General features: G+C 36.2%; 1 protein-coding gene across 1 annotated transcript; it reads right to left on the reverse strand.

Moving 5' to 3' along the window:
- Window positions 1–930: 930 nt before the first annotated feature.
- LOC105040210 (uncharacterized) lies at window positions 931–12,161 on the reverse strand. The gene is made up of 7 exons (XM_010916638.4): window positions 11,673–12,161; window positions 9,982–10,117; window positions 3,581–3,662; window positions 2,373–2,548; window positions 1,867–2,004; window positions 1,625–1,764; window positions 931–1,489 (listed from the first exon to the last, which is right to left on the reverse strand). Exons 1-7 carry the CDS (start codon window positions 11,788–11,790, stop codon window positions 1,245–1,247), a joined length of 1,035 nt encoding a protein of 344 aa, XP_010914940.1. The 5' UTR covers window positions 11,791–12,161; the 3' UTR covers window positions 931–1,244.
- Between the last annotated feature and the right edge of the window lie 384 nt (window positions 12,162–12,545).

Below are 12,545 nucleotides of genomic sequence, written 5' to 3' on the forward strand. Positions count from 1 at the left end.
TTACATAATAATACTATATATATATATTATAGGTTTTTTTGCATGGATATAAATGTTCAAGAAAATAATACGGACTCAGTCGAACAGAAGAAATCAAATCCCAACAAATGTTCTTTACAGAATAATACTTTCCTAACATGTTCAACTGCTGGATCAAGGGTTAAGATTATCCCTAAATTTTATCCCAAAATTATTGTGTTAAAGTGATCTTTGATACCCATCTTTGAAGATAAATTTTTCATCACCAAATTAGATATTGATTTGAGAAATAAAAATGATCTAAAATCACTACTATCTAAGATTATAGGGATGCAATCATATACGGTGATCTCATCATTTTCATCCAAATCACTCTTGCTCATGAGTGAGAACACCCGACACTGAACACCAACTAACAATCCTTGGATAGATGAGATTTATAACTTATCTTCGCCCCAAAAAAAATAAAAAAAAAGAAAAGAAAAGAATTTAAAAAAAAAATTTCCCAGTAGTGGGGTCTCGTTTCCTGCCGGTCAATCAAACTTAAACGTACCACCTTGCACAATTCTTCTCATTATCATGGTTGGCATTTTGAACTCATAAAACTAGATGAATTATCTTTTGATACATCTCTCTGCCAATGTGTACCTGGCTACGAATCATCAATTAGCGCGGGCTCAAAATGCTCCACCTGTTGATGAAATATGACAAATAAACATGTCAATCCACTAATTTTAGTCTGTTATGGCATGTTCCTGACACTTAAAAAAGGACCAGATTCAGTTCTACATTCAAGGAACTCGGACCAAAACTTCTTAGATTCATTTTCAACAGATGATGCACTTCCCACCAAAAGCCTTGCTTGCATCAATTGATCAACTGGTCGATCAACCAATCAATTAAAATAAAAACACTTGCAACATCGGATGGTGCTAGTCTCTAGGATCCACATGGACAAATGAAAACTCCTTAGATTTCCCCCTTTTTAACCTCTGGTAATACATGTAAGCTTCTTGACAAAGCAAAGAAAGACAGCCATTTATATGGTACCACCACATTAATACAACTCCATGAAGATCAAAACATCAAAATTATACAGCACAAGGTTTTTAAGTTTCTTTATAAAGGATAATCCAACAAAGCACATGAAACATGGATGGCTGTAAGCAGGCATAATAGAAAAGGTGAGAATTGAGCAACAAGGAATAAGCCCTTCTCATACCCAGTTGAAACAGCATCGTTCAGGAATCTACTAGAGCAGCATCCTACCCCTCACTGGGTCCATCCTTGTTGGTGATGTGAAAACCCTCAATTTTCCGAGCAACTTCATTTGCACCAACCTTCACTTTTCCACCAGGACCATTCGCCCCAACTCCCTCATGCTCATCAGCAGTGGCGGGACTCATCTGCCATATCCTTATGGTCCCGTCTTCTGAACCTGAAGCATATGATTCACCTATGGGAGAGAACCTTACACAATGGACAGGTCCATGATGACCTTTATTGCAAGCTGAACCCAGGCAAAAGAACATCCATATTATTGCATTGGCATAAAGTGCTATCAAGATCCAGTGAACCAAACAAATCATCAAATGAAATCATCCACAATCAAGTAATTCAAGTCTAAATGATATTTCAGACTTACCGATCTGTTCACCGGTATGAAAATCAAAAACATGAATCCACATATCTTCACCTCCAGCAATGAATCTGTTGCCAATTTTTGGCTCGAGTGAAGCTGATTCCACAGTACATGGCATATTGTAGCTTTTAACGAGTCCAAAACTGATGACCAACAATCAAGGAATCATTTTAACTAAGAAGAGAATATCTGTGCGAAAACAAGCCAGCGAGAGAGAGAGAGAGAGATGTGCTCGGAAAGCTTACTGGTTTGCATCCCAAAACTTGACAGTTGAACCATCAGCAGTAGTGATATACCTGCCATCTTGGCTAACTTCAGCACTCGTAACAGGTGACTTGGTCTCAAGAGTTTGGACAATCTTCCCACTTCTTACATCCCATAACCTGTGCAATAGTTGAGTAACATGATAAAGGGGAAAGGGCAAAAGAAGATTTCATACCAATGAGTTTATTTAATGGTCAAGACCACACTATGACACAAGTCCAAGAAATAATGAAAACAACCACACTAGCAAAAATGAATAGAGTACTTCAGCATCTTCATGTATGTTCGATGTTTGCTACTGGGAATGCGATTATACTAAATAATTCCTGATCTTCTAAAACAGCATGCCACCATCAATTCTACATTAACAAACTCTGTAAACAAATATACAGTGCAACTGACCACAACAAACGTGTGAAGAGAAAAGTAGGTCAACAATAATGGAAAAAGTATTAGATTAAAATATCTGAGGAAGAAATAAACACACCTCACACCCCCGATATCAGTGCAAGAGCTCAATATTGTCTGGTCACTATGAAGCCAAGCAACAGTTCTGATGGAACCAGGTGACTTATCAACTTCTCTTGGAGATGCATCTGGATGATTCAAATCAAATATCCGCAACATTTTCTCAACTCCTCCAGTGAGCAATAGGTGTGTATCCTGCAGGTAGTGCTTAATGAGTCAGGGAAAACAAACTAATGCCAGATGATTGAGATGCCCCAGCACACACAAACATGAAGTCCCCTCAGGAAAAGTTCCAAAGGGTCAAAACTACCACGACACAAGTATAGTATAGTGGTGATAATTCCACAGCCAGACACAAACCAAAATCAGCAATGAATCTCTATGAATAGTGCTTCCAGTCCCCATCTAACAAAGAAATTCAAACCAGCTGCTTACAAAGGCAAACCTGAACTGTTGTCTTCATGGTACAGCCACAAAGTGTCCAAATTTTTAATCAATATTCACCAGTAGGTGTTGAATTGCAGCATAACTGCATGTGTGTATCACTGTAGATCGCACTCATCGCAACAAATAAAAACTCACTTGCAAATACAGCAGCTTAGATTGAACATCAACCACAAAATACAATAACAATTAAAAGCAGTAATATCAAGATAAGCAGTTCTGACAAAGCATCATAAGCATCACAACCGGCAGCATAATTCATAATATAAGACAGTGAATTGGGGAATCTAACAATAAACTACTTCATACAAAAGATAAAAGTCGACTTTCAAAGCCCTCTATTCCAGGAGGATTATCAAACTCGATATGGACCACTCTAGCTATTATGAGGACTCAATGTGGATCACTTTGGCTACGACGAGTATTCAGGAGAATCAATAAAAGAAAAAGGGGATGGAAGCCCTATTTTCGCAATCTTCAATCATCGTCTGAATTTCTTTTGAGAGATTCGAATTGAGCAAGTTGAAAAAAATCTTCTTTCTCCATAACAGAATCACACACCCACCACCCCCACCCAAAAATATAATAATAATAATAATAACACCAACTACTACCACCATAAAAACAAAAGTAGGTACCACAAAATATCTACCAAACAACTGGTGGAGGAATCATGAAAACCAATAGAATGCCACTAAATAACATCAAATACAACAAATAGGAGAATTTTTAAGATCCAAAATTGAATCGTACGAATCAATTGGCAAAAAAGGCCTCATTTACCTCGGAAAAGGCACATGCACGAACAATGTGCTTGTGCTCAAAGGAATGCAATTCATCTCCGGTTAATGCATCCCATATTTTCCTGCACAAAAAGGTGAAAGAATCTTATTAGTTAATTTTCAATAAACACAAAAACATACTATATCCAACTGATTAAATAACATAATAGTTCTATCAACATTATGCAGGGAAGGTACGACCTTCCAAATTACTAGCATAAAAAACACAACCAACCATCCATGTGTTTATTCAACTATCGTAAATATCAAAATACAATATAGTATTGCTAATCTCCTGATTATCGAGGGTCTATCTGCATTTCTAATTAAATATCGACTCTTAAAATATGATATACATGTAGCAAAAAACCATACATTTATGGATATTATTCTGACAGCTAATCTGTAGTGATTTTATCAAAAGCATATTATTACACATAGGACATTCCTAAGTAGTTAATGTCAGAGACCTTGATGGTTAAAATCTTCTTACCTACAATAAAAAAGAATCCTAATCAACACAGTTTTGATGACTCCCCGCAGCTGCCCCATGTTCCTACATTAATGGCTATTCAAATCAGAAAAACACATGATCAAACACCAGAGAAGCACTAAATCGCACAACCACTGCTTCCCCCAAAAATTGCTACTTCTCGAGATTAAACTCTACCCCTAACAACAGTATTCAAAGTGTCTTGATTTCACCTGGGCTCCTCCAAATAAAATCTAATAGACAGGAAATTCTCGAGATTAAATTCCTACTACCACTACCACTACCACCCCAAAACGGATACTTAACAAAATCACCTGACTACTGTGTCAGGCCTTCCTAGTTATGACACGCACAGAAGGCAAAGGAATTGCTTGGTCGAGGCATCCAAATAGCATTGGACCAACCATGCCAGAATATCAGGCCTTAATTTGCGTACAAGGCATGCAGTTCATGCTACAAGAAAAATCAGAATACACAATCACCAATGGGGATGGCTTGGAAACATAAGCTTATCTACCAATAGGACCTGATACGAAACCAATACATCAACACAGACAGATTCATGATCTCAAATTTCACTCGTCCACATAAGGCCCCCAACCACATGTTGAAGAAGCTTATAAAGGGTTAGAAAAATGAAAAGTAGTTCTGACAGTGAGCAATCAAGGGATGCAGATGAATAACAGTAAAATTTGCATGAAATCACTCACAGTTGTACTTGATATAGCAAAAAACAAAAGGAAAACTCATAAATCACAAGGGGTTACTTCCTGAACTACAAAATAATAAAAGTAAATAAATGGCATACTTCGAATGAATTCCCAGCAAAATCACAACAATCAATTGGATTCTTCTATTCTTTTTGGCAACCTAATGTAGCTCATGTTTGAATTTCCTCAAGTTGGCAAAAAAAAAACAAGATTGCAACAAGGAAACTAAATTATAGATGGCAATGTGCGTTTGCCATTTGAAGTAAAGTTGCTTAATTATGAGAAACATTTGGCTGCTATGTTTCTCAAGCACCTTTCAGTTGGATTTGATGCCTTTTACAAGAGATGATACATCTATAAACTTAGTGAAGGCTCACTCTATAAATCAATTTAATGAAATCAAGAATGGTGTGAGAGCCCATATATATTCTCTTTCTAACTAATGCATGCATATCATAAAATCCTTCAAAATTTTTCCAAGTGAACATGCTGTCAAAAGATTAGTGGCACAGCCTTGTCCTACAAGGGTCTCCAAGTTCTTACTTAGCAGCATATAAAGTCACTTCCTTCTTTACATCCTAACATAACACTTGGGGTCCATTTGGTTGGGATATGTCAGATTACAGGATGATCTGACGACTCCTAAAAATCATTTATCTCGAAAAATAATTGTGGAGGAAAACAATTTTTACTACGTTTGGTTGGTAGAAAAATTACTCTGCAAAATGACAGTGGAAAAAAAATTATTACATTTGGTTTGAGGCAATCTTATATAGGATTATGACCAAATTTACAAATATACCAATCAACATAAAATAATTTTTTAATACTAGAATAGTATTGTCATCTTCAATTAGTTTTTATATAATGACTATAATCACATAGCCCTTTGTATAATGCCATTCATATCTTAATTTTTTTGCAAAAGCTTTTTATTGAATGAGTTTAGAAAGATATCAAAATAAATTCAATGATTACTTATATACTTCATTAGAAGATATTTTTGTCAAATATGGATTATCACCACTCAGAAATTTATCAAATACCAACCCCCTATGATGTTTATTTAACCTTCTCTCTCCAAAAAATAAATATGGGACCCACCAATTTTTTTTTCTACCATTTCTCTCTTCCATTTTTTACACCAAACATGGTAATCTAATATAGAATTTATTTTTCCATACCAGATTAACCCCAACCAAATGGACCCTCAAACATATGTCATAATAATGGGAATCTTAACATGGTCAAATAACGATGTTCTCTCCAAAGAATGGAAATATAGATGATAGAAACTGCATTGCATTAGGATTTATCAACAAAATTAATAAACGAAGACTGGAAAATAATTAACTTTTCCAAACTATGCAGCTTTTTGAAGGGTTTAAATGCCCCTACACCAAGCTCTCACTTCCAACACAAAAATTAAAAGCCACGAATGACTGGAGCACAAAAAGATACTGCTTGCTCCCGGGTTTTCACTCTGTTGAATTTTCAATCTCTGACAAATTAGAATGGTTAGAAGACTCACCTGCATTGGCAACATGTTAATTGATCCTCCTCATCACACACAGTTATTGGGCTTTAAGCTGTTGCTCCATTTCATGATATACTTCTACATGTTTCACCTTCCTTTTTTACCATCTTTCTGGACATAGTAATCACACGTGCTCATACATTATACAAGAAGCATCACAAGCATGAGTTCTTGTTTATAATACGACCAACTAAAGTGCAACTCTTATTTTAAAGATATTAAAAGAAATAAACTGATTCTAAGTAGAAAAACATGATAATATTATAACATCTGGTGCTCCATGCCTCCATGCAGCCTACATGAGTGGCTGCTCAACTTTTAGGGAATTTCCAAAAGAAAAGACATAAAAGAACCCGGATTCAGCTCCCAAAACTTTCTTTTATTGCAAGACAACTTTTTTATGAGGAAAGTTTGTGCCCACAGCTTTCCTGGTGCCACTAATACTAGCAAAATCACCCGATCTACCTGAGTATTATAACTAAAAACAGAATATTCAGGTGTCTCCGAATTGAATGGCATGATTCATATTGCTTTTTCTAAAGAAGAATTGATCTAATGTAGATACAAATATCACTCTACTTTGGATAACTATGAATACTGGATATGCTGAATATTATAACCTGTCAACCAGAAGGTACCCATATAATGAGTCAGATTTTATATCTAAATATTGGACCAAAATCCATGCAGGTCACATCAAACAGATTTTTGCCCAGGCTACTGGCCATTAATCAAAAAATCCTCCTGGAAAAGAAGGCGGTGATTTGTATGTAAAGAAAAAGGCAAGATAAGGTTGCTTGCTCTTCCACCCACGCATCTACATCCACCTCCTCTACCAAATAGATAAATAAACTCAATAACCTTAAATCATGCTTAAGTTAATTGTCCACAAACCAACAATTGCTGAACATTTCTATGGCATACTATAACGCTTTAATGCCAACTCATACTTTCTCATGGAATTAGCACGAATAGCAATATAAGGCCCACAATCGTCATGCAATAATGTCAGGATCCTACGTTTCAAATTTTAGATTATTAATTTGGAACTCATCCTTGGACCAGGGCAAAAGTGCTATATGCTAATAGCCACACCAGTCACGTGCTGTCATGAAATTGTACAATACCAGGCAACGCTAAAAAAGCACATTCCAAAACAGGTGAAATGAGTTCCTGTCATGGATAAAAATTAACTAGCATGCACAATATCATTTATGTACCCAACATTTTTAAGTGCCAAGCTGTAGCATGCAGTAAAGGGCATATAATATTGATCCATACATTACCGATACAGCATGGCTGCTCAACACCTCCTTGCACCGACACAATATGAATGTTGTGCCAACTCAAACAGTGTACCATTTGTTCATGAGGTGTACCATACCATACTGGTAAGGTAGCAGCAGAGTCCAAACTAATTTAAAGTATTGCCCATATGTGTCAAACATGTATTTGGTACAACACCCTCATCACTAATATGGAGTGGTGTACTTCACTTTACTGAGAACATCTAGTTATCCTTTACTTGCTCTTCTAAGAATATAAAATCATGATGATCATAAGGTTCAAGAAAATGGCAAGCAAGAAATCTTGTCTATTTCTTCAAATGCAAAAGTGCAAAGGTGGTGCGACATATTAATCCCAATGATACCGCTGTGATAACTATATTGTTTGCCATTTGTATTTGTTCCATCAACCTCTCTCCTCATGTTTGTATTGGTCAATAGCATGGACTTGTATGGCAGCATATAAAATTTTAAAATAATTAGGCATAATGTTTACATCATTAGACATCTATGAATGGCCTTATGATGGTGAAAAACTGAAAATTAGAGTTGGTCATCTGCTTTCATTTATAGCAATTTCTAAATTGTCCAAAAAAAATCATCAAGAGTCTTATCAAAGATCCCATACAATTTAACCCCTTATGTTTTATGACTTGATCCTGATCCTCGCAACACTGCTATCATTCTCATCAGTAATAGCCTAAATGCACATCAAAATGAAATCATATTTCAATGATAGAAGATGCCCATGAATACCCACAACTCTTTTGTTATGGAATGTCAATAAATGGCATTTAGAGCAGTACATTAAGCTTCAAAACATGTTGTCTGAAAGATTCATCTCTTAAATTTCTAGTCATCATTACTGGACAAATATCTAAGAAGGGGAAAAAGACGATTCATGCAATTATGGCAAAAGTTCACAATAGTTGACAAATTTTTCAAACAAGTAAAAAGTTATTGCATTTAAATTGTTTCTATAACTTTCATGATCTAACAATCATATTACCCATTATGCTTGCTTTCCTTGGCATTGTAATCCCAACAAAAATGGAGCTTTTGAGAGCACTAGAAGTGCTCTCTCCCAATCTAATTTGCTCCTTTCAATTTTCTTTAAGCCGATCCATCATCCCTATCTAGTGTGCTCCCAATCTAATTTGCTCCTTTCAATTTTTTTAAAGCCGATCCATCATCCCTCTATTCTAAAGAGCCTTCACTGCTCCATAACCAGTCAAAGAAACATGTTGATATCAGAATGCTGATCACCCAAGTAGCTTCTGATACTTCCAAACCACTATCTATTATCACTTAATGATGTTATCACCAAAAAAAATAGTTTGTGTTTTTTAGATTCCAATCAGGCCACAACTCCATATACTGAAGCTTTATGAGTTCATGTTACCCCAAAAAAATGATACACTATAGAAGCAAGCTTACACAGAGAGCATAATAGCTGGCACTTCATAAAGTGAGAACAAATAGGATCATGAGTATAACTTAAACACTTGACAGGATAATGCAGTGCCTGCCTAAGAAAGCAGTTGAATAGTATTATCTAGGTCCTAAGGCCACACTCCCTATGAGGTTAGAGTGGAATGTAACCGCTTAGACCCACAAATACTGTATGCAAGCAACTTCATTCCAAGCCTCAAGTAGTCATATAAAATGTTACAAAGAATTACTTTGTGGGAATAAGCTCGAGTCAAACTATTCCAGCTATAAGGTAGAGTTGTTGACTCCCAATAAAGAGTTTTGAGAATAAGTTGACCCATTTACTCTGGTTTAACATATTTGACAACCAAATGCAGCCTATGGTAGCAATGCTGCATATTGAGAGTTTGAACATCCTCATAGCTTTCAAAAGATGCAGTTTTCACAATGATACATCAATTCCAACAAACCAAACAGATCCTATTTCAGAGCTGTCTTGTCATATAGCTGATTGTTCAGAAGCAAGAAGCTCAACCAGAAACATCATTGCATCGCTCTCAAACTAAATAATAAATTAAACAAAAATTCTGTCCAGGACCCCTTGATGCAAAAATAGAAATAGAACCAAGAATATTTCATGGATGGAATTAGACATTAAACTAGTAAAGCAACATAAAGTTGCAAGCACTTAGGCAAGAAGCATGAATCAACTAGACCAAACTATTGCCATGTAAAAAAAAAAAAGGCATAGAACTTGCAGATTCAGTGGGCAATTTTTTTTGTATAGATGCATCATTACCGGACAAGCATCCATAGACATCATCATTGTTTTTTAAAAAAGTAAAATTAAAAATAAAAATAAAACACAATTCAATTTACATACTGAACTGCTTGTTTCTTTCATCAGTTTTAACAGTAGTCACTAAAATAAGTAAGATGGCATACGCTGTGAAATCAGCTGAACCAGATGCCGCACGTAAGGCATTGGTATCAAGGCAGCAACTCCAGACTGCACCTTTATGCCCTTCAAAAGTTCCAATCCAGTCTCCTGTCTCTCCATTTCTCAGCATGGGACTGGCATCTGAAAAGTTAAAAATTACTTTTATTATTCAAGTAACCTAACATGTCCAACTAATCACTTCAATGCATTTGAAAAAAATCTAACCCAGTTTTGAACACCCTATCGTTCAATCATGTCTAGATGTATATTTATATTCACCAATTACTAGCTGTTGAAAATATGACAGGAGGAAATGAGAAGGACAAATGCTTGCTTTAATCAGAGATGAGAATAAATTTAAAAATAAAAAAATAAACACCTTAAGTAGAAACAATCTACTGAACTGTACTCCAACACATGCAAAGCAACAGAATAAGCATTTCTTGTAACAAAAAAAAAAAAAAAATGCAATCTAAGTCCCTTGAATATAGAACATGGACAGACAGTAAATCCAAGATAGAATCATGACAGCTTTCATTAGAACCTCACATTTTATGCCTGGGATCTCAATGGTTGGTTCACCTAAGTAATAAATTAGTGGACATTTGCAACACATATAATTCAACAAAGATCATCAAGGTAAATATAACATACGAAAGAATAAGCACTCAACAGATCAATTAATTGTTAATGACTTGAGATAAATTTTCACATAAAGAAACACATTATGGAGCTATTTACGGTGAATACATTTAATCTAATTTGGTTTTTGTATTTTGGTATTTGGAGCATGTCACTTGCAACGACACGTCTAAAAGATGGATGGCCTTTAAAAGAGGCCATCAGTGAAGTGCCACCTCTCAGAATAGGAATCATTTAGGAAGCTGTTGCAAAATGCATTTCTTTTAAAGATTCCCAATCAGGTGCAGAACCACATATAGAAGTTCCCTGCTGCTAAGCATAAAGCTTTTAGTTCCCTTAAGTCAATGACCATGTCAATGAAAAGTAACATTCTTTTAGCTGTTTGACATGTCCTTTTCAACATATTCTTACGTAACAAAATAGATTCATGTTTCTAGAAATCCACGAATAAGGAGTCCATTTTTGTTGGTCAAAGATTGGTTATTTGATTTTGGCAGAAAAATAAACACTACCCACCAATAACCCGGGTCTACATATGTATGAACCATAAGCAACGTCCATATATTGTTCATCAAGCATCCCACTTCTCAAAATCATGTCTACTCACAGCCTATGTATCACATTAAAGACCACTATCCATCTACCCAGGAATCGGAATCGGAATCGGAATGGCCGTATCCTGATGCATTTGGTTTGTGACCAGAATCGGAATCGGAATGGGATTTCAATACTAGGGAGAGTAGGGATTGGGTTTTGGGGATTAGGGCATTCCCATTCCTGGAATGGGAATGAGACTAATCGAAGTCACTCATTCGCATCCCCATTCGAGGGTCCAACTCCCCAACCAAACATATATTCCCTCGAAAACTTAAGTTTGCTCATAAAACACAAAGGGAAAAAAAATACGAAACACTTGATCAGACGCTTTAAGTAGTACCTTCCTATTTGTGAGGAAAAAAAATCTAAGTATACACTGGCAAAAGACTGGTCCTATAGGATTCATCTGTGAACAGAAAAGATACCATATTTGGAGGGCAATAGAAGAAATTCTAACCTTTGCTTGCGCTGATGAGAAAGAATCCATCCGGAGTAACGGGGCTGTAGAACAAATCCACCACCGGCCGCGAATGCCCATGGCAGACGAGAGGAACGGCCACCTTTTTCTTCTCCATTCCTGTCGCTGATCCAAGAATTAAAAGCAAAACACTCGACCCCAAAGAATTCCTTCGGCCCAAATCAAAGTGAAGGAGAATACAACAACAAAGAAACAGACTCCCGCCACCCAGAAACCCTAACCCTAGCCCAAACGCCGCCACTAATCAATCATACGGTGCTCGAGATCTAATCCAGTCCTCTTCAGTCGAAAAAAGAATCGAAGACGATCGAAATCCTCTACAAAGATGGAGAACACCGGGATGGAAGATTAAATCTATATTTTTTTACACCTTTTTTAGTCTAAAATTTAATTACACGAGAAGGAAAAGGAAAAAAAAAATAAGGAGAACTAGGGAGCGGGGCTAGGTCGGAGACGAAGGGGCAGACGATCCGGTCCGTTATAAAGGAGAGGAAGGAACGTTACCAAGGCGGAGATTAGTACGTTGGTCTTTCACGTGTACAGCGTTGTCATAGCTTCTTACTGATGAAGAATTCTGACCGTTGGATATTGTTTTGGCGGTCATGATATGATCTTCGACTTTTATTTCGCTGCTCTTCTTGTGGTACAATTGGGCCGGCTGGGCCTATTGGACCGACAGGCAGATCCAGTGTCCGAATTTTTTGTGCACGATAGCCGATTAGAAAATCCGGTGTAGCAATCATTTCTCAATACATATTTAATATTAATAAATTAATTTTTTTATTTAAAAATTTTATATAATAAAAATATTTTTTAAAAAATTTATGATATTTTTTTACAAAAATTATGACT

Source organism: Elaeis guineensis, chromosome 3 (genome assembly GCF_000442705.2).
Source record: "Elaeis guineensis isolate ETL-2024a chromosome 3, EG11, whole genome shotgun sequence".
Taxonomy (NCBI): domain Eukaryota; kingdom Viridiplantae; phylum Streptophyta; class Magnoliopsida; order Arecales; family Arecaceae; genus Elaeis; species Elaeis guineensis.

Coding starts and splice junctions, on each gene's coding strand:
- LOC105040210 (XM_010916638.4), bottom strand. CDS start 11,790: ATGGAGAAGAAAAAGGTGGCCGTTCCTCTCGTCTGCCATGGGCATTCG. Junction 2,005..2,372: donor ACTGATATCGGGGGTGTGAG/GTGTGTTTATTT, acceptor ACTATTGCACAG/GTTATGGGATGTAAGAAGTG. Junction 1,490..1,624: donor TCATACCGGTGAACAGATCG/GTAAGTCTGAAA, acceptor GCCTGGGTTCAG/CTTGCAATAAAGGTCATCAT.